This window comes from Parus major, chromosome 3, assembly GCF_001522545.3.
Source record: "Parus major isolate Abel chromosome 3, Parus_major1.1, whole genome shotgun sequence".
NCBI lineage: Eukaryota > Metazoa > Chordata > Aves > Passeriformes > Paridae > Parus > Parus major.
In genome coordinates, this window is record NC_031770.1 from 64,916,307 (window position 1) to 64,938,126 (window position 21,820).

The 21,820-nt window shown below is 38.3% G+C and overlaps 1 protein-coding gene across 1 annotated transcript in view; it reads left to right on the top strand.

Moving 5' to 3' along the window:
* Positions 1-208: 208 nt before the first annotated feature.
* Positions 209-21,820, top strand: part of ROS1 (ROS proto-oncogene 1, receptor tyrosine kinase) — a 69,618-nt gene continuing 48,006 nt past the window's right edge. Inside the window, exons 1-17 of the mRNA XM_015623534.1 lie at positions 209-478; positions 2,150-2,203; positions 4,069-4,128; positions 4,805-4,831; positions 7,608-7,668; positions 8,263-8,411; positions 9,649-9,787; positions 10,286-10,487; positions 11,112-11,188; positions 13,503-13,625; positions 14,586-14,770; positions 15,884-15,981; positions 16,517-17,028; positions 17,619-17,831; positions 18,690-18,800; positions 19,291-19,472; positions 20,415-20,606. Of these exons, the coding sequence (XP_015479020.1) occupies positions 356-478; positions 2,150-2,203; positions 4,069-4,128; positions 4,805-4,831; positions 7,608-7,668; positions 8,263-8,411; positions 9,649-9,787; positions 10,286-10,487; positions 11,112-11,188; positions 13,503-13,625; positions 14,586-14,770; positions 15,884-15,981; positions 16,517-17,028; positions 17,619-17,831; positions 18,690-18,800; positions 19,291-19,472; positions 20,415-20,606 (2,508 nt within the window). The 5' untranslated portion in view covers positions 209-355. The remainder of the gene's footprint in view (positions 479-2,149; positions 2,204-4,068; positions 4,129-4,804; positions 4,832-7,607; positions 7,669-8,262; positions 8,412-9,648; positions 9,788-10,285; positions 10,488-11,111; positions 11,189-13,502; positions 13,626-14,585; positions 14,771-15,883; positions 15,982-16,516; positions 17,029-17,618; positions 17,832-18,689; positions 18,801-19,290; positions 19,473-20,414; positions 20,607-21,820) is intronic.

Genomic DNA, 21,820 nt, shown 5'->3' on the forward strand with positions numbered 1-21,820 from the left:
CACCGTTTCCCTGTTTCTGTGTGGCTTGGAGCACCTGATTAAAAGCATTGCACTTAGTTTCCTTTTTACGTTAATGATATTTGTGTAAGTAGACACACTGACTTTCATTGGTCAACCCTTTTGTTTCAGTGGCTTAATAAGAAACTATGAAATAGAGGTTGCGTAAGTTCAAGACAAGCGCTCCAGGAAGCTGGGAAGTTGTTGAAGGAGCAGAGTGTAAACAAGGATTCAAAAAGTATTTCAATGATCTGACATGCAGAAATGTCACGGTTGCATCTCCGTCACCTAGACTAGAAGGAGTTTGTATGGCCAAGTCAAGGGAAGTGTCAGATTAATAGATGAAATTGTTTGAGTTATGAAGAACACTTGCCTGTGGGATTTCCTGCTGAGAAGTCCTGTTGCTTTTTACTGTCTATGGATTTCTGCAGTGTACTGTGCTTTCTCAAGGAATTGTCAGAACTTATGTACAAGTAACCTGGTAAGTTTTCAAAATCATTTTAAGTACAGATTGTTGTTAGCACTATAGGAACTTCGTATTACATATCAAAATTACTCCACAGAATGTGCTTTACTTAGAGCAGAATTTGAGAATTAATGCTTACCATTTGAATTTATGAAATCTGGTAAGGAACAAATCCCACTACTCTGACTCCATGCAATTACTATAAATGATAGACCCTTCCCAGACCCTGGAGGGTGGGGAAGATAAACATTTATTCTTTCAGTTTATTCACTCATTCATTTCAGTCTAGTCCGGGGCTTTTGTTATATAATTGAGGAAAACTGTAAAGTCACAAGAAGTTTCCTTTCTATGACACACACAGCCGTCCTGAAATTAGTTGCAGCTTAATTTTTAAGTTAGCTGGTTTTAATTGTGGCTAGTTCTGTAAGTATTAAAATTAGTGGTAAGATCCTTAGTTTTACACTTTCTTAATATTCCTTAGAATATTGTGCAAGACATTCTAAGGATGCAAGACAAAGATAAGCAAAACCTCTGAAATCTATACAATTATTCTGCCTTCAGTAGATGCCTCCCTGTTTCTATTTGTCAGAAATATTGATGTGTTTTACACCACTGTGTATATTTGCTTTGTAAAAAGGACATTTTGTGCCTTGGTGCTAATTGTGGAAACCTGCTGCACAGAACTATCACCTGATCTATTTTATTTCATATACTTGCCTGACAGTTCCTTTGAAACTATTTGGAGCTCTTGCACCAGTGAAAGAGTTAATTGCTTTCTGATAGGAGTCTATCATGCAATGATAACTTTAATGGGGATCCTTTGATTTGAGTTTAAATTAATTCAGAATAAGAAATAAGTTGCTCTTCCTTTCAGCTTTGAAAGACAGGGAAATCACATTTATGTTCAGTGAATGTATTGATTCAGGTGTAAAAAATGTAATCTTTGAGAGTTGTAAATCTTATTTTTCTCCTCTGGTCTACTTGTGTTCGATATTTTTTTGGTGACAGCTTTGATCCTCACTATTGTCACACTGTATGCAGTGTGCTGAAAATTTCTTCATGAGAATTGTTTTATTAAGGCTGCTCTTGCCTGGTTTCAGGTCAAAAATTTAAGAGCTGCTATTCAGCTTCTCTAAGGTTGTTGCATACATCCTCAAATCATTTGCACTTCAGTGACAGTGATAGGTTTTGCACACTCTGAATGATGTGAAAAAACAGTTTGCTGGAGAGCACTTTTGGCAGGAGAGGAAGGGTGGTGGTGATCACCATATGGCTGGGTAAAACTCCTTCAAGGTGGCCAGACAAAAGGCATTGAGCTTGAAGGAAGGTCCTTCGTCTCCCAAGAGGTCAAAGCCGCTTGGCTTTGTCATTTAAGCCCAACATATTTGTGAAGCATTTGTTATTGACTCAGTGAACCAGAATGGGGAGGTAAGAGCCAAATTCCTACCTCAGATAATTTGATTCACACCATCTGATTCTGCCAATGTCTTTGAGGGTATCTCTGAAATTAATCTCAAGTGAGAAGCTACTGGTGGGTCAACAATAAATTTCTTCAGATGAGGAAACATCAGCTGAAGAAAATTTGGTTTACAAGGAGCCAATAATTTAATGTGTTTTAATCAAAGAATTTTTGGGAAATATTTTGATTCTCTTAAATGATTAAAAAAATTATATATTTTCCTATAGGGAGGAGAACTTGGAATTACTAACCTTTGCAATGTTAGTGACATCACTGGAGCGGTGAGTAATGGTTTACTTTGTTAATTACCGACATTTTATGTTCCTGCTATTTGAATACAATGGGTACAATTATATTTTCAAAGACTCCATGAAAATGTGCACAGTTGCCTGTCTAGCATAAGTCACTAAGTTGAGTGGGTAGATTTGGTTCAAATTATTAGAGACATGGCTTCATATTTTTTATTTAAAGAAAATGTGTAAAGGGTGATGATCTCTGCTGTGAGTTATGTTCACATTTGTGATATACAAAGTTCAAAACCTTTCATTTTTGAGACAATGAGTCAAAGCTAGTGTCGCCTCCAACATGCAAATCATTAAGACTGTCTTATTCAGTTACCTCTGTACAGTTAAGTAGTTTATTTTATTTTCTCGGTGATTCAATGTAAGAAAGCTTTTAACTGTTGAACATTTAGAGTTCTCTAGGATTTCAAATGGTTGTGTCTGTCATGGGGGCTTAACGTGAGTTTTCCATAGGAGCATTCTTGGAGGATTTCAGCTGATGTCCTAGTTCATATTGCAGATGCAATTCAAGCTGGTGGTGATGAATGACACAGAGAATAAAAATTTTCAGCTCTCCTGAAGCTGCTGAATAGAGATTAAAGACTAAGTGGCAAAAAGAAAATATAAAAGTATGTAAAGGTATGCATGCAGGATGATAAGCATGGCTGGAACCAGTGGAGAAGCAGATAAAGAGGACTACAGTGGGGTTTTTGCAAGTTATGCAGCAAGAAGCAGCATCACATGGCCAGAGAAAAAGTTCAAGGAAAGGTCACCTTTAATATTGAAGCATTCACTGTATATGGCCACCAGAGACCCCTCTTGATAAACCTTCAGGACCATAATAGGACTTCCAGGAGGAGGGAGATACATGAAAATTAGTTCTAGGAAAGTGATGTTAATGTATTAGATGAGAAACACATTTTAATGAATATGTATGATTATAGTGGATAAATACTTTGTTGTAAAGTCTCACAATACACACAAAAGTATGGAAATGTCCTTCTGATTGTCCTGCACAGATAAAGAATTCTGGGTTTCTAATGGCTCAGATTGTGTTAGAAAGTTTTTCCTGCCAATTTCAGTATCAGTGATTATACATATTCATTGAAGAGTAGTGGGGAATTCAATCTTCAGTATTTTATACACAGACTAGTGGCAAGCAGCCTCTCAGCACCTCGTATCTAGTTAGGCTGGGCAATTTATGATTCTGGGGCCATAAAAGTCTGTGCTGTCATGACAATACATAGCAAGGTTGACTCACCTGTTTAAGTTTCTGAGTATCTTTGCTCAGTGTTATCAAATCTTCGCTATATTTTTCATGAGGCTTTGCAACACTCAGTATTAGTCTTCTCTTGTAAAGTTGTTTCAGTTTCCCTTTAAAACGAAAAACCTTCACAACCACTAAGAAGTATATGGGACAGCATAAACAAGAAAGATCCAACATCAAAACTGAATGACACAATATTTATTACTTCTCTTCAAACTCATGGTTTTAAAGCCAATGCCTATTGGCGAGCCCATGTGGGAGGGCTTGTGCTGAACAGCTTTCCTCTGTGCTCTGCTGTCCTGCACACTGCATGTCTGCTGCTTCTGCACAGGGAACAAGTGGTGAAATAAAACTGGGAGGGTGGGAGTGCTGGCCACATCATAGCCTGCTCAGTAAACTCATTCCCAGAACAAGACTGAGTTTGTTTTCCTTTGTATTTGGTTTTGCATTAAGAAGGGCACTATATAACATAATCCTTTTACTGTAGGATCTGACCCTTATAACACCCATATCTTCCTTTAAGGTAAGATGATGCTGGAGTATCCCTTTAGAATTCTGCTTTCAAAGTAATTTTTAAAGCCATCCTCTGTCTTTGCAGTGTACACAAGGATGTCAGTTTTGGAATGCAACCGTGCAAACCGACTGTCCACTGAAATGTGTGAGTATTACCTGAGCTTTGGCTCTATAGCATTTGTTTCCAGCCTGTTGAGTATCTTATCCAATGGCAGACATTCAAAATCCAATCAGAGCAGTGTTGCTATCAAAAGATGTAATGTCTACATTTTTTCTCAGTTCCTTATAAATTCTGATTTGGGAAATTAGTAATTCTTATTATGCAAGTTGCCTGTAATATCAAAGGTTTTCATTGAGTTTGTCAGAATATATGTATTTTTTGATTCATTAAGCTCAACACAGATTTTTAGACAGTGAGAATGCACTAGTGCTTTTCAGGATTTTACTCTACTGGGGCTGTTTCAGAGTTTCATGCAGATGTAAATGAAGCACATGGCCCTCAATAGATTGATTTCTTGTTTTTACTAAACCAGTTGGATGAGAACTACCATTGGTCTGGGACAACAGCCATGACAACTTTTAAACTTCTCATTTTTATGCATCTCTTGAATATCTGAATCTCATTCAACCTTAGCATCATGCTAATGCTGACTTTCTGTTTTTTCAAGTGTGGGTTTTCCTTCTTTCATTATTTGACAGTGATAAGGTTTTGTAATGTACTTTCACTGTAAGAAATTCTAATAAATTGGTATTATCTGTTTGAAATACTCTGTGATTATATTTATGCTAACCCCACATTTTATTAATTTGTTTCTTGGCAGAACGAGACATACACTAGAGCATGTGAGGTAAGTAAATACCATCAGAGCAATACCAAAAAAAAAATAAATCACTATTTCCACAGTTGCTATATCCACACAGTGGTAGGAAATGCAATGTAGATACACACACTTATCAATTCAGATCTAATTGTTTTGTACTCTCTAAAGCTGAAGAATGAATTATGTACCTTTTCAGCATGATGAGCAAGGCCAGGTTCGCATTAAAAACTGCTGTGTGACAAAGAACGTAGCTGTAAAGAAGACTAATCTCGGTATTATGAAACAAGACAGACCTATGCAAACCATGTTCTGCACTCTCACAGAGTGTTGTCCATCCAGTTTTTCATTAATTCCATCAAAGACTGTCCAGAGAGAATGCTTGTTAAGGCTGGTATGATACCAGCTTGGTGAAAAGTGGGAACAAAGAGTGGGAGCTAGAAGACAAAACTCTTGACTGGATAGAGAGTCTAAATTAAATAAAACACAATGTAGTAAGGGGCAACACAAGGCCCTTTAGAAAGAGATCTCAAGTGGGGAGTGCTGTAGATGGACTGGGGTTCACAGTGATGAATATGGGTCAACCAAGTGCTGGTAAAGAGATGGGCCCTTTCAGCATGAACAGAGTGCAGGATAGGAGGGTGGGGATGAGATGATTGAAAGATTGTGTTTGGCACTATTGAGACCAGGATGAAGGTTGCTCCCAGATGGAAGCAACACATTTCAAGGAGGTGATGGAGGAGTTGGAGAGAGTCACAAGTAGAACACAATCCCATTGGCAACCTGGAAATTTGATTGAAAGGATTCTTTTTTTTTAATGCTTTTTTTAGTCTATCAAATTGTGATGATGACAAGGGTTTGCTAATGCACTAAATGGCAGTTTTGGAGTGTAGGAACAGTCCAAGAGGTAACCAAATTACTTTTGTAGAAATATAAAATGAGTGTGGGGTTATGGTGTTTTTGTGTTGGGGGATTTTTTTGCCTCTTTGGTCATGCAATATGCCACTTAAATGTTCTGACTCTGCAGGGGATTTTTTAGGATTACTTTTCCACTGGATCTGACTGACTGAGTTGACTACCCACATGTCAGGCATGCACCATGTCACTGCATCCAGAGGATTAGGTCATTGCAGCCTGAAGAGCAAAGGAGTGGGAGTAAAAGTCGGACTTTTTCTTTGGCATTAGCTCAATTCTGTGGTCTGAATGCACCTTGGGACTGAAATCTGGTAGTATTTCTCCTTCCATATAGGAACAGGGGATTGCCATTGAATTTCATGGGAATAATCACAAGAAAAGACATCAGACTGTGGCTTATATAGTAACGTTGCTGATGGATGGATAAAATATGAGGATTTATGGTTTTCAAGTAGAGCAGCTGGCAAATTTCCCTCAAAATTTAAGGTTAGGAGCTTTAGCAATCCTCTTACTTCAAGCAAAAATTGGATTTATGGTTCAGATTCAGAACAAAAATCAGAAGAAGGTATAACACAACAAAAAACAGATGTTCAGAAATACGTGTGATAAATGAGGCCAAAAGTGTGCAATCTGGGGACACTGCCCATTAAAACAAATAAATATTAGTCATAAATTAAAGCTCCAGTGTAGATAATATATATGTGCAAATACCTGAATTTTCACCTGCAAACAATGGTGATAATTTAACTGAAAACATTTTATTTCTCTGAATATGAAAATATTGGAAGAACATTATAAGTGCTTGCACTTGGCAATGAATGTCTAGATGTGATATAATGTATATAGGAATATACAGCTAAGCAAGTTTTCAAATCTGTCTTGGTTGCAACTGTGTTGTCTGAAATAACATGTCTTATCAGTTTCCATAGGGTGCCGGAAGTGTGTTTCCTCAAATCATAGGAAGAGCAATTAAAACTTTCCTCACTTGCTATAATGAATTGCTTCTGAATGATCTAAAGGTTGATTATCACTTGAAAGCTCTCTGCTGTATGGAGAAAACTTCAAGACTTTAAAGCCTGAATGAACTTGCAGAATAAAATGAGCCCAAATAAACATCCTGCCTAGAAAAGCTCAAATCACCACTTCTCAAAAGTTTTGGATTTCCAGGAGACTCGATCTTGCATGTAATTTTAAAGCTACTGAGACCCACCTAGAACATGTTTCTACTTCTTCTTAAGTTCTTTACATAAAAAGCAGAATGACACATCTTCCCTACCTGAACTGAAAACTTGGGAATTTTCTGTTTTTAGCACATCAGTGTGGAGCTCACTGCCCTGGGGTATTTGTTATGTTTTCAGCCTGTAGGCACAACTGTAACAGAAGGAGTAGCTGCTGAAAAGGAAGGGTGGTTTAGCATGGCTGCTCTTAAAAATTGCTAATTTCAGTTATTTTGAAAATTCACTGGAAATACATTGTAAGAACGTGCCTCATTCACAGGGAATACGTGAAGCAGGAAAGGGTGAAATGTAACATGTGGAATATATTAATAACTAGTCAAAACCTTGTCTTCCTAACTCCATGGTCATCACTAAAGTCTATTTCCAACTTTAATGTAGGCCCATGTTCATGCTTTCTACAATGGGACAGTGTGTAAGGAGGAAACCTTTAATTCATGGCCCAGTAAATTGATGAAAAAGCTCTCAAGAAAATCTTTGGAGTGAGTTCATGGTAGTTTTTTAGATTTAATAAAAATATTTCCACAGGGTTTGTGTATCTGCAAAATGTCCACAGAATTTGTATGTTTAAAATGTGTCTGTGTGTGTTTAAAATGATTCTGGAAGGAAGTTTGCCTTTACACAAAGCTAACCAGTGGGTTCTGTACCCTACACAGGCAGTTTCCTGTAAGTTTGGCTGTAGCTGTGCAGAGGATGCATATGGAGTTGAAGCATTAAGTAAGTCTGAATAGAGTCCTGTATCCAATTGACAGTCTGACAAATTCATAGTCTTGTTCTATGATCTGGATTTATTTAAAAAATAGGAATGTCTTGAGTATTTTCATTAATCAGAAAACTACCACTCTCTTTTAACAAATACACTGAAGTTCATTTTGGAGTAAAACATTTTTCCCTCTTTCATGGACATGAGACTTTTTGAATCCAGTCTTAGCTGTTTAGGATGATACCTTGGGCCAATACAGTAATATTGAAATAGTCCCCTTGAAAACCTTTTCAGAAGTCTCTCATGCCTTCTCTACATTTTTATTCAGAAAAAAATTTACTAAGTAGCTGCAACTAAAAATGTACTTACACAAGTATGGGGTTGTAATCACAACTGCTTACATTGAACCTGGCCTGTTTCTGTCTGACTTATCAAACTGCCTTTAAAATGCCATGCAAGTTACTCAGCAGCATTTTAATATATTCTTCTATGTGTTTTTATGGGCTTCGCAGCTTTTAGGTGTGTGAGGTAAAAGGTTTATACCTTTGAGATGCAGGGATTACCATGAAATATTTTTTTCTTACTGTTATATTGTATTTTCCCCTCAGACTACTTGAACAAACCTAGTGCACCGTTTGCATCTGTCATTGGAAACCACAGTGTCACATTAGGGTGGAAGGAAGCTAACATCTCTGGGGTGAAATATATTATCCAGTGGAAGTTCAACAAGCTCCCTGGTGACTGGAGGTACACAGAGGTAAGGGAGGACACCCCCTTTTACTTTGTAAGGAAATTGGCTTGTCTCTGCTTTTAGGTGTTTTTATTTCTTTTTTGTTCTGTTTTTGTTGGTTTGTTTGTTTAGAAAAATATTATTAGGTATATTATGTATATCTATTTCCTGTATATTTCATGTACCTAAGATGTTAGGTACATGAAAGATATTTTCAAGATCGTGAGTGGCATGGGGAAGCTGAGAAGGAGTGGATTATTCCCCATTTCTTCAACTTTCAGTAAGAACTAGGGACCTTGATGGAAACTAGCAGGTAGCAGGTTCAAAACTAGCAAAATATATTTTCTCACTGAATGGGTAGTTGAAATTTTCAGCTGCTTCCTGGCATGTGTGGATGGTAAATTGCTAAAATTAAACTCCTGAATATTAAAATTGCTAAAATTACTAAATCGGGTTTGAAAAGTGACTGGAAAAATTAGCAAAAGAAAAAATTGAGTTCTACGAAATGCAAATATTCCCATTGTTTCATGTTGAGCCATGCTTGTGAAATGCCAGTGAGAGTATTCAGGAGAAGAATGGCTGTAGGCTTTTTTTTTTTTTTTTCTCTAATGCTTCTCCCTAGAGAATTTTTTTTTTGCTTCTTGTCAAAGCACAGTACTTGGCTAGAAAGACCTTTGTTCTGACTCAGTAGAGTTACTCTCATAATTTGTTCTTTTGCGTCATCTGTACACTTGTTATCTTGCCATCATCTCTATTGGATCAATTTACAGGGCACGACAAGTTGGTGCCACAAATCAAAGGTAAAGATAATTTGCTAAGCAGGGAGTTATTCTGAATGAATCATTGATGAAATAATAGGAAGCAATTACTTCAGGCAATAAATATTTCAGCGTAACCAGGATCCTTTCTATCTGAAACCTGCAGTATATGTTTAAAATACATATCTTATAATATGCTACTATTTAGCTTTTTTTTTTTTTTTACTTTTTTCTTAAAATTTACTATTGCATCAATCCACTTGCTCATTGTTGGGGTTTGGTGCCATGTTCTGAAGAAAGAGAAAATGTTCTAAAGAGATGGAAAATCAAAGTCTATGCTGCAAATAACTTTCAGAATTTCCTCTTAATTAAATTTGGAATGCTGCCCTTTTTTATCCTGAAATATGTATGTTGTTGTATGAGGCCTCTTTTGCCTTCATAAGATCCTACATAGTAGCTGCAGCTGGAGGAAGGAAAAGCTCAATTGTGTTTGTACATTAATCTAGGTAGTATCTGAAACTTCATATACCGTCAAAGACCTGCAGGCCTTCACAGAATACGTGTTTCAGGTAGTTTGGATCATTACATCTCAGCTGCAGCTCCATTCTCCACCTAGTCCCAGCTACCGGACACGTGCTTATGGAGGTAATGAGTTGCACTATTAATTCCATCTTCCAGGACCTTAATAGAAACATTTGGGTTTCATTGCTGTTTCTTTGGCAGAAAACATCGGTGCCTAATCTTCAGACCCATGTGTATGTCGTCTCTTGGGTAGCTGCAGAAGACCAAACTAAAAAACTATAGGTTCTTTTTGCTTCACCTAGAAGATTTAGGGCTTCTCCCTGCTTTTGGTTTTAAAAGCAAGCACAGAAAATGACTTGGTCAAAATAGTGCAGGCACATGGGGTACTTTTGGACATAATTATGCGTATATTTGATTGAAACACAGTCCTGTTTTCCTGGACATTCAAAAAAAACCTGAAATGTTGCTGAAATGTTAACTGTCCCTAATAATATTTATTGTATAATAATAAATTTATATGTATAAATGAATTTGCATGTGTAAAACCTAAAAATATATTTAAAAATTAAAAACAGTTAATGTATTCATCAAATCCGGGATTCAGATATTTCTGTCTTGCAGTTCCTGCAACAGCTCCTGTCATTAAAGACATACAGAGTTCAAGTCCAAACACTGTTGAAGTTAGCTGGTCTCCACCACTTTTTCCAAATGGATTGATTAGTGGATATAACTTACTCCTGACCAGTGAGAATCATGAATTGTTGAGAGCCTCAAGAGGGCACAGCTTTCAGTTCTACTCCACCTTCCCAAACACCACTTACAGGTACAAAAAAGAAAAGATAGCCAATGTGGCCAGGTATGAGGTCATAATTCTGCACAATTATGCTAGTTTCTTACATTCTTGCCAAAAGCAAGGAGACCTTCCTTGAGGTAAGAGAGTTCTCCTGGGTAACTTGGCTGCTTTTGCAGAAGTCAGATGGTGAGGAAGGAAAAATAACTTGATATGGGGCTGGGAGGCTGAATTTTCTTAGCTGCTATTTTTAATTCTTTTAGGCTTGTGTGGCATGTTTTTAGTGTAGCAGGAGAAAGATAGAGCAATCTTCCGTAGTCCTTTAAGCATCTGGAAAAATTATTTCATTTTTATTAACCACAAAGGTCTGCATACTACTTGCACTGGTAAATACAGATCTTCCTTTGAAATGAAGTTGAGTTGTTCTTCTGAGTTATTTTGAATTGCAACTTAGAAGATTCTGTTGTTCTGCCTTTGGGAAATTCAGACTTTGGTTGGTTTTGTTTTTATTCTAAATTTTCCCAGAGCATCATATTTAAACAGGCATTTTCTGAAAGTGAAGCACTTCTATAGCAGCTTCCCTACTTGATAAAATGTTTTTAGGTAATCTTTCAAAATAACCCACCAACCAAAGCCTGTCTCTTTGATGTACCCTAGGTTCAGTATTGTGGCTGTCAATGAGGTTGGTGCTGGACCCCCTGCTGAAGCCAACATCACAACACCTGCATCCAAAGGTACAAGAGTAGCAGAGTCCTTATCACTGCCTGTTCCTGGGGACAAGCTCGTGTTCCTTGGCCTGGCCCCTACCTGGCAGAGGACACCAATATTTAGACTGTGAAGGTGTCAAGGAGTTGGGCACTGAGGGGTCAGTAGCACATCAGAGAGGGTCCTGTTCTTCAGCTGTGGACATGTTAAGGCAGCACAACTGCTAGGCCCAAACAGATCTGAGCTGTATTACAAATGAAAAACACCACAGTGGTCTGAGGCAGCCACTGGCAAAAACATAATTCCATTTTCTAGATTAGATTTTAACAGCCTTCAGACAAATACACTTCTTCTAATATAAGATACTTAACATGAAACTCTTTTGTTAAAAATTCTCAATTATCTCAAACCAAACATGTGAAATCATAAAAATTTTTTTTGCTCCTTCATGGAGGTATTTATTTTACTATATCAACAAATTAATATTGAAGGTAATGATGCACTATAGCTATTGCTCAAATAATTGCAGAATTATAAATTAATTGGGAGAGAAAGATACACGTTGAGACAGAACACAAATAAGAGTGAAATCGATGTTATGGAAATGTTCTTTTAGGAAACAAAATAAGACTTCCCTTCTTGTGAAAAGATTCAGTTGTCAAACACCTGGAAATGCTTCAGTTTTATGAAAACACTCCAAGACTGTCTCTGAATTGCCAGTTTTCTGCTATTGGTTAGAGAAACTGAACTTGCTTCTCTAGTGCTTTCTAAAATATTACTATTTTTTTTTTTGGTGTGTATGTGTGTGTGTATTAGCTCAGACACACTGATATTTCCTTACTTGACAACCCCACAGAGGTTTGCTCTAGGGTTGGCTGACCCTGACTCATAAACATTTGTGCCATTTTTGAAAAGCTCAGACTCTGTTAATTACAGCGATCCAATAGCCAAGCAGTTAATTTAAGGTGGAAAACAAACAAACAAACAAACCTTATCACCCCCCAAACTCCACCTTATGGGGGTGGGGAACCACCTCACCCCCCTTATTAGTCTCCACACAAAATTTCAGTTGTTTTCCCCCAAATTGCACAGGCACATGCTTTCTCTCTGTGCTAACGTGAGCAGGAGCAGCCCTTCCTCATGCACCATGTCCAGATGTGGTGTTACTGCATCAGGCACTGAGCTGTGTAGGTCTGAGCCCTGAGAAGAGTCAGGGAAAGAATCTGATTGCTGCTGTAGATTGCAAGAAATGTTACTTGAAAAGAGATAAAGAGGCAATATTGGCCTCTTGTACTCCGCTCTGAAGGCATCATTATTGAAATTACTCGCAGTGTGTGCATCGTGTGAGAAATACATGCAGCTCAATCTATGCAGATTATCTGGAAATAAATTAAGACAGCATTTGATCACAGTTTTGTGATATCCATATGAGGAAATGATATCTGATTGCAGACAGCTGCTTAAACTGGAGAGGATTAAAAAAAGGGAAGGATTGTTTGCCAATGGAAATTAGCCAAAATCATACTCAAAATAATACACCATCTTTAAGAATGAAGGTAACAATCAATTTAGTGGGGTGTGTGCTAGATTTCCAAGGATTTGAGATTCAGAAGTGAGGCAAGTTATCTTTCCCAGGGCTATGTATAGGCCAGACACAAATTTACTATTTGCAGAGGTTTTGATGTAAATTACTTGGGCCTTTATAAGCATGAAGTTAATGTGACTAAACTATCCTTGTTGACTTAAAATTCTGTGACTATATTAGAAAAAAAAAAAAAATTAGTAAGTTTATCACATTTGAAGTAGATGATATTATCCCATTATCATCTTTATCTGTAATAAGTACTTGTTTTTTGAATAAATCACTAATCATTACAAGAAAACACATGACATACATGAACTTGCCTTGCTTTTCTCCAGCTGTGGGATAATATTCTAGTTGGAGTGGGGTTTTCAAAGAAGTTCAGAGGGGTTAAATATCCTATTTCTGCTGGATCTTGAAGTCATGTGTGCCTTCATTTCCTCAAGTCAGTAAGGCTTCATTTGCTTCAGTTTACTTTCCCACGCTAGGGAACTGACTATTGTTGCAGGAATGATGACGTGAAATTCACGTGGTGTGTTCCCACTCTCTGTGAGGAGCCAGAATCAGCTGCAATGGTGAATAACTCCATATACTTTCAACACTCACAGAGTTTAAGTTTTGGTCTGTCACTGCTAATGTAAAAACATATTCATAGGTACATACAGACGTTTGGGTACATGTCATATGCATGTCTGTTACTGAAGTATCTGAGTTAGCAACATGCTGCTGTCATCTAAATTCTGATTTTTTCTGTTTGCTAGTTAAAGAAAAAGCAGCGTGGCTCTTTCTATCCAGAAAAGAGTCTTTAAGGAAGAGATACACAGAACACTTCCTCGAAGCTGCTCAATGCCTGCCAAATGGTGCTATAGTCCACAACATCACAGGTAAAATCAGATTGGGCTCTCTCCTTTTCTGTCAAGTGCAACTAAGACCTCTTTTCACCAAGGACAGAATTCACCTCACATAGCCTGAGACAGTATCTAGTCTCTCTTTATAGTCAATCAGGAGAAATAGGAACTTTCAGGACCTGATTTGATGTATTTGAAGTGACAGGCATTAGGAAGAGAAAAATCGTTCTTCCCAGTGCAACTTTTTCTGCACTGTATCTAGGCAGCTTGTTAATTTTTTACATTGTAGGTATCTAAATTGAGGTAATATGAATTCATGTTTCCCTGCAATTAATATCTACTTTTTCTCAACGGGAATATGGGGAAATGAAGTGGTTCAAACTTCTGAATAAAATAATGCCAAGTGTTAAAAGAGAGTTCTATTGTGTTAGCATACTGATGAGGCATTTAGTAGCCAAAGTCACCAGATAACCATGTTATCTCAAATTACTCACCACTCTAACGTTTCTTATCTACACTGTCCTTGGTGACACTGTGGAAATCTGAGTTTATCTACCAAATTTCACAGAGCCACAAAGGCTCTAGAGAAAGAATGTTGCCACTGACTAAATAGCCTTTGATAGTGCAGAGGCGGCACAGATTATCTCAAGATTGAATTCTAGAGTGAAAGGTGCTTTGTGAGGTGCCAGTTGCATCTGTTTGACCTGTAGAGGGGCAATCAGTGTCGGTTTGCATATTACATGTCCTCTCATTGTCTGATTACCTTTCTGAAGGGCAATTCTCCATAATAATGTCACTTACATAGCACGTGGGAATGCTTCCTTATTATCTGAAAGAATACTAGAAGTGAGGAGAAAAAACAGTTAACTTTTCTCTGACAAAGACGATGTTGGGTTGCAGACTGAAAAGTACATATTTTTAAGGCAAGTAGAATAATTAAGTGATAACTGAAACTTTTTTTATATTATCTGTGTGCACATATCTTTCTGTTTTTAGGAATTTCTGTGAATATTTATCAGCAAGTTGTCTATTTTTCTGAAGGGAATTCTATCTGGGAGAAAGGAGTTGCAAATATGTCTGATGTATCTGACCTAAAGCTCTTTTATGCTGGCTGGGGAAATATTGTATCCATCTCAGTAGACTGGCTTTACCAGAAGATATACTTTGTCATGAATGAAAAGGTAAAAGTCTAGCACTTAATTAATTTCTTGCTTAATTTGAACCATTACATGATTAATTTTACATGAGAAAATACGATTTATGTATAGATATGTATGCACAAATGATAATTACAAAAATATATTTTAATATAACATTAATATTCACATATTTTATAATTTGAAAAAGAAGAAAGGCTTAATTATCAGGTCATATTTAAAGTAAATACCCTATGTGGAACTCTGGCTCCTGGCCTTATTTTTCTCCTTAGGATATAACTGTTTTGTTTTTAATTTGTTTTTTGAGACTGACTTCACACCCTCCTCATATTCAGTATAGGCACACTGTTTCTCTTGGTTACCCATCTACTCTGTTCATTCATCCACTCTGCCTCAGGAAGGTGGTCAGATAATTAGATAGTGATTTTATTGTCTGTCATAATTGACAAAATATGTTAAGTGTTTCATACAATGGCAGTAGCTCAGATTGTATCTGCTTCAATTTGAAGTAAAAACGGAGATGGCAACCCTGCACTGGATTTCTTACTCATAAAACATCAGTTACACTAACAGTCAGATTTTGCATGTACCCATGTAATCCTCTAATGTACAGAGGACTAGAAACTCACCCATAATGGTTAGTGGGGGATTTTTTTTTAATCCTCTTGCCACGTCTGACTTTTTACTTACTGCACATGGAACAGGGAGCAGGAAAAGCAGTAGTGATGGAAAGATACAAATGAGCTGTAGATGAGCAGACCAATGGCAGAGATTTCTGAATTCCAAGGTATTGCTTCCAGGATCAGAAAAGCACTTCCCTTCCCTGCCAGATGATTTTCAAAGTACGGTTTGCCTATAATCCTCCAAATTGAGTATAGGCAGTTGGATATGCAATTTTCCCTCCAGCTTAGAGGTATGACTGACAGCTGCAGGGTAAGCTGTCATGGCTTTGTGCTGTCATGGCTTTGTGTACACGGTTATATGTGGCTGACTGAACACTCAGGAGCCCAGAAGGACCTAGGACTGTGAGAGAGGTGTTTCACTCTCTCCATCCCCTGAAGGAATCTCGGGCCAGCTTGTCTGCTCATTAGCCAACACCCTATGAATGCATCACCTGCTTTTCTTCTCATTCCCCAGATACATGTCTGCCATTTAGAGAACTGCACTGTAGCTGAAGACATCACTCCTCTTTACCTGAAATCCCCTAGGAAGGTTATAGCTGATCCCTATAATGGGTAAGTGAACTCTTTTGAGTGCTTGGTGACAAAGATGCTATAAAGCTCCTCTCTAATTTTCTCTACTTCATTAGTCATCTAGGTTTCTGTTTCAAGCACTTAAGTTAACAAAATAAAAGTGCAATTGGCAACAAATAGCAAGCTACAAAACAATTGGAACAAGAAAGGTGCCATGCAGTATTGTTTCCTGCATTTTCTTCTTTACAGCGTTAGCAGAAGAGATAAAGATTTTTCAATACAGAAATTTGAGTTTCAGAAATTTCATGCTTTTATGAATATGAAGTTATATGAGTTTTAAATGTTCATGCTTAGCATTTAAGGTATTATAGAAGAATATTCTCCAATAATCTGCTATGCAAATTTCCAAAAGGTAAAAACTGATGTGTCTGCTCCTCCAGCGTATATATACTAATAGTACCAAAAGCATTTTTTTATTGTGCATAAAGACAGGCACATGTTTTAACTGCTAAAATATTTGTGGCTTGTCTACAGACTTGCACTGTAGTTATTTGAGTTTATTTTGGTCTATGGCCAGTTATATTTTCTGTCTCCTGGAGGATGGAATATACAGAGCAAACCTTCCACTCTTTCCTGGCGCCGCCTCTACAGCTTCACCAGTGGTGAGATCCAATGCTCTGAGAACCTTCACAATCAACTTCCAGTCTAAGAGACTCATTTTCTTCAACAAAACAGAACAGGCCTTTGTGTCAGGTTTTCTTGATGGCTCAGAGTTTCACACGCTGCGGTCACACGTGCCATTTAATGACATGGAGAGCTTTGTTTACGAGGATAACACATTTACAGTCACAGATGGCTCGGCAGTTTTCCACGAGGAGGTCTCTCCAGTGGGAAGTTCTAGCTTCAATGAGTACATTGTGGATTGCAATTTGGTGTACCCAGACTACTTTGGCTTTGGCAACTTGGTTTTCTATGGGCCATCAACTCAGCCCTTTCCTTTACCAACTGCTCCTCGTCTTGTCACGGCTCTGTTTGGATGGGACCAAGCTGTGATCAGCTGGAGGCCACCTGACCGTGCCATTGGAACCAGTAAGTTCAGCTGATTTCCCTGAAGATCCACTTCTTTCTAGAGAAGTAACTTTCTAGCTTCCTTTTTCTTGATTTGGGCTTTAGTGACTTCAACAGCAGATCCTGATGGAAGTTATGGAGTTACCTCTGAAAAATTTAGCCCATAATTTGCCAGTAAAATAGCTAAATTGTCTGTCTTAATCAATAGAAGTTTGTGTTGGCAACTCATCTGTTCCCTGCAAGGATTTTAAGCAAAGCTTGATCTTAAGTATGTTATGGAGTAACAGTATTGCTGAGTACTGATATCACACAGGAAATGCATGACAGAGGTGTAATGACTCTTGATCAGTGACTGTGCTATGGTTTCTACCCTCTGTGCATGTGTATTTGATTAGGAGAAAAATACCTGGCCAGGGAAAAATTTTTGTTCTGATTGCATTCTTCTTGGGAGGATTGAAACATGGGGCCAGAGGCAAAGAGTGTAAATTTTCTTAATTCCACTGATATTGGCATTTTTAAGAGGAGTCTCCAATATACATCTTTCTCAAAGGATATGTATCACCAGTTACAGCCATTTACTCTGTAATAACACAATTATTTGCTTCACACAGGTTTATCTGCTTGGCAGAACTGGACCTACGATGTGAAAGTGTCACCCCAGCACTCATTTGAAGAGGAATGGGTTGTCTCAAATATTAGTAACACAAGGCTTACAGTGAAAGGGATGGCCAGCTTCACAGCATATGAGGTGTCTGTCAGAGCTGTGTCTCCTGCTGGTGCAGGGCCGTGGTCAGAGTCATTTAGAGGTACAACTTTAGAAGAAGGTGAGAATTGCTTTGTCACACAGGAAAAACGAAGAACAAAGTGTGTATAAATCTTCCCACTCAGTGAGGCACACACTTTGGGCAAAGACTGCAAAATGAAGGGCACAAAAAAGAGTTTTTCTTAGAAATATTAAAGAATACAGGATAAGTAAATTTGCTTTTAGTTAAAGCAGTAAGATTCTCCAACTAGAATAATGATATTAAATTTTATTTATGCATTATTACTGGTACTTATCTACATTTTTCTAATGCAAGTATTCTATCAAAAGCATTATTTGATATGGTAAAAGAGGTGTTATCCTTTTCCATTGCTCTATAAAGAACTTTTTGTGATGAAGTGGTTTGTGCAGTGCCCTGAGGGTCAGTGACAATTTGTGGAAAAGTGCAGCTCACCAAATGCTGAACATTCTTGGTTTGAGCATAGAATATCAGAGGATATGGATTTGTGCAAAATGTCTGAGATTTCCATGTCTTTGGAATGTTTCTTTAAACCTAGTCCACCCAAATTAATGTGTGTCTGAGGGGAAAATAGCTTCCAGCTTAGGGCACTGGACTGACTTAGGGGTGACTTTTACGTGACTTTGGTAAGGACAAGTCCAAACCCACAGTGTTTTTTCAGCATCTAATACAATTCCAAATTGCCTTATTGCTCTTTATCTGAACCAACCCTGAATGTCTGAGTTTCTCAAATTATGACATTTTCATGCATTTCTTCTTTGTCCTTTATTCCTCAGGACAGGGGCAGTTTTAAAGGCACTTTTGCAACTTTCCAGAAACAGGAACCACTGCTATTGAAATAGAAATACTATACATAAATTGCTTGTTGGTGTGCACAACTGCAGTTTTCTTCCTTTGCAGCTGAAGAAGAGCCCTATATGTTGGCTGTGGGGCCTGAAGGTCTCTGGAAGCAGCGACTGGACAGCTACAGGCCAGGAGAACTCCTCTATCCTCATATAGGAAATGTTTCAGGTACATGCTAAACAAATCACACGCTGCTGCTACAGGCTTTTTTGGCATTTATTAGCTCTCCATAAATTTCAAGAGTTCTCTAGACTTGAATGTGCAGGGCAGTACAGCAGCTTCACTGAGCTGACCCTTTGGGTTCATCCCCCTTTCTTCTATTTTATCAGTCAAATTAATCCTTACTGAAACACTTCTGACATGACCACAGTTACAGCAGAGCTAAAATCAACCCTCTGAACTAAATAGCTCTGTCTCCAGCATCCTAACATATGCCATGCATTTATAGTAATCCAGGCTATATATGTACAATACATGTACATTATGTCCTATAAAGAAGCATCTACCTTCACATTAGCTGAGACTAACTGTGCATTTGTATTGATTTTTAAAAAGCTGAAGTGCCTGACTGATTTTTATTCTTTAAAACAATGAGTTTGGTTTTTTATATTATTTGCATGTTTGCGTAATGCTTAACATTTCCCTTTTTTTCTTCAAGACCTCGATTGGTATAATGACACTCTTTATTGGATTAATTCCATGGGGGAAGTTCAGACCTGGACATTGAACAAAAGAAAGGGTACCACAGAGAACACTTACATATCTGACGTCAGAAATGCAAGGATGTTGGCCTTTGATTGGTTGGGTCAGTGCTTGTATTGGGCTGGCAAAGCAAATACGGTAGGTATAGCTGCATTCTTAAAAGAAAAAAAAAAAATCCCTTAAGTCAATAATAAAGACTGTAAGGCAGTATTTGGGAAAATAATGCCTACTTCTTGCAACCTGAGATACATTTGGACCTTTGCTATTATAGTGTAGAACAAGGAGATCTTTATTTCCTTAAGTTATTTTCCACAGTTATACAAAAGTTTGGGGTAAAATATTCACTAACATGCAATTCACCAGGTGCAAATCAAACATGCTATCAACAGTTCTGTTGGATTCAATATTGTAAAAATAAATGAAGATAATGAAAATGGAGGCTGCCCTGTTGATCTCATCCAAGAAGTAGATGGACTTTATTTTAATCAAATTTGGCGTTATTTGTTTACACAGAGATTTTCAAGGTTGACCTCTGCTCTGTGATATTTTGCAGATCACTGCAGTTAAAAAATAATTACAATTACACTTTGTACACTCTCATATCAGGAACACTGACATGTGAATTATTTAAAAGGTATCTGACTTCAAAATTGTAGTGCTAATTTATGCAGTGCTGTCAAATTATGCTTTTCATTTCTTGTAAGTGCAAAGTCAGAAGCTGTTTTAAAAACTGGAGCTAGGAGGCCAGATTTCACACTGCCTTGCACCCTCATTTACACTTGTGAATAGTGAATATGAAGTGGGTGAGAAATTCTGTCAGACAGAAGGCTGCCAAAACTGGGAAAGCGAAGGGAAAAAGCTATTTCAGCTTTTTCCTTTTGTTACTTTCTGGCAAAAATGAACTAATAATTTTGCATTATTCTTCATCCTTTTACTTTGAATGCAAAAGGTTTAGGCTTTGAAAGCTGAAGGCTTGCACAGTCTTTTGATAAACAGCTGTGGAAAAGTCACTAATGTACACTCAGCTGATCATAGCTGATCATTTAGATGTGATGCTAAAGTCAATTCTTTTGTCCCTAGATCTATAGAAAATCACTGTGGGGAGGCCATATAGACATTGTAGCTCATGTTGTCTTCTCAGTGAAGGATCTAGTTGTGGATTCAGTAAATGGCTATTTGTACTGGGCCACAATGTATTCGGTGGAGACCACAAGATTGAATGGAGAGGAGTATCTCATGTTACAAGAGCAGCTACAGTTTTCTGATAAACAGGTGACTGATTTTTTTACTTTTCTTTCTTTTTGTGAGAGATGGGGTGGAGGGGTGGTGTGTGTTTTAGTATTTAGAACTGTTGAATATAGTCAGTGTTCACAGCTGTCAAAATTGTGGTTGTAATGCTGCTTCTTCCTGTATGTGAAAGGTTCTTTTTTTCCCAAACAATTTGTCTAATGGTCACTTCTGGCTTTCACATCAAAATGTGGAACCAGAGCTTCATAGCATCCTGCCTCTTTTGTGATGTTTCCCCAGCTTGCAGGACCTGTCAAGGCCAGTTTTGAGGCTTAGCACTTGCCAGGGATACCAGGGTTGCATTTCAGGCTGCAGAGGTGTGTTCCAGAAGCAGACTTTACCTGTGGTGATGAGAAAGAGGGAAAGGCATCTGCCCCTGCTGCAGCCTGGCACAGCTTGTTGCTGCTGCTGCTGCCACAGTGCAGCTGCAGGTGCCACATCTGCCACTGACACTCTCCATCTTTCCTGATCCTGTCCCTCATGTGGTGGCAGGAACAGAAAGTTCAACACCCTGAGGCTTGTCAAGGCTCTCCTTCCCCAACCCATCCCTTCCCTTCCCCATCCTCTCTTCATTGCTTGCCCAAACCAGACACAGGCCCGGTCCCAGCTTGGGCCCCCTTGCTTTGCCCCAGGCTCACAAGGAGCTCCAGAAGGCTGTGAAGGGCTGGTGCTGAGCAGAGCAGCTCCTCAGAGAGAAGGGGCCTACTTGCAAGAGTGAGTAAAGACACTGGGCAGCTTAGGTGGGGGAAAAGGGATGGGGGATTGCTGTTTTAGCTGTATTAGGGTGGAGAATGGGTCCCATGCAGAAGTAGAAAGAGAGGGAAAATAAAGATGCTGTTTCCACCAGTAGCTAGCTCACCAAAGATCCTGTAGTATGTGGAAGCTCATTAGCTCCCTTTTCCTACTTGAAGACATTTTGTTATGCTCTGAGGCCTGCACAGATAACCTCCATATCTCTGTTGACCTGTCAAGTCTCCTAAAATCTTGGTTCGCTGTTGGCTCCTCACAGGTCATTGTGGTCTTCTCTAAATCCATCCTGCCTCTGCCACCATGTGAGATTTGACTTCATTCTTGATAGGAGGATTGGTGTTGCCAACACAATGGAAGAACTCCAAGTCTGAGTATTCTCATGAAAAAATCTGTCAGGGTCTTAGCATCTTCCTTCCCTCCTTCCTTCCTTCCTTTACTCCCTCCTTCCC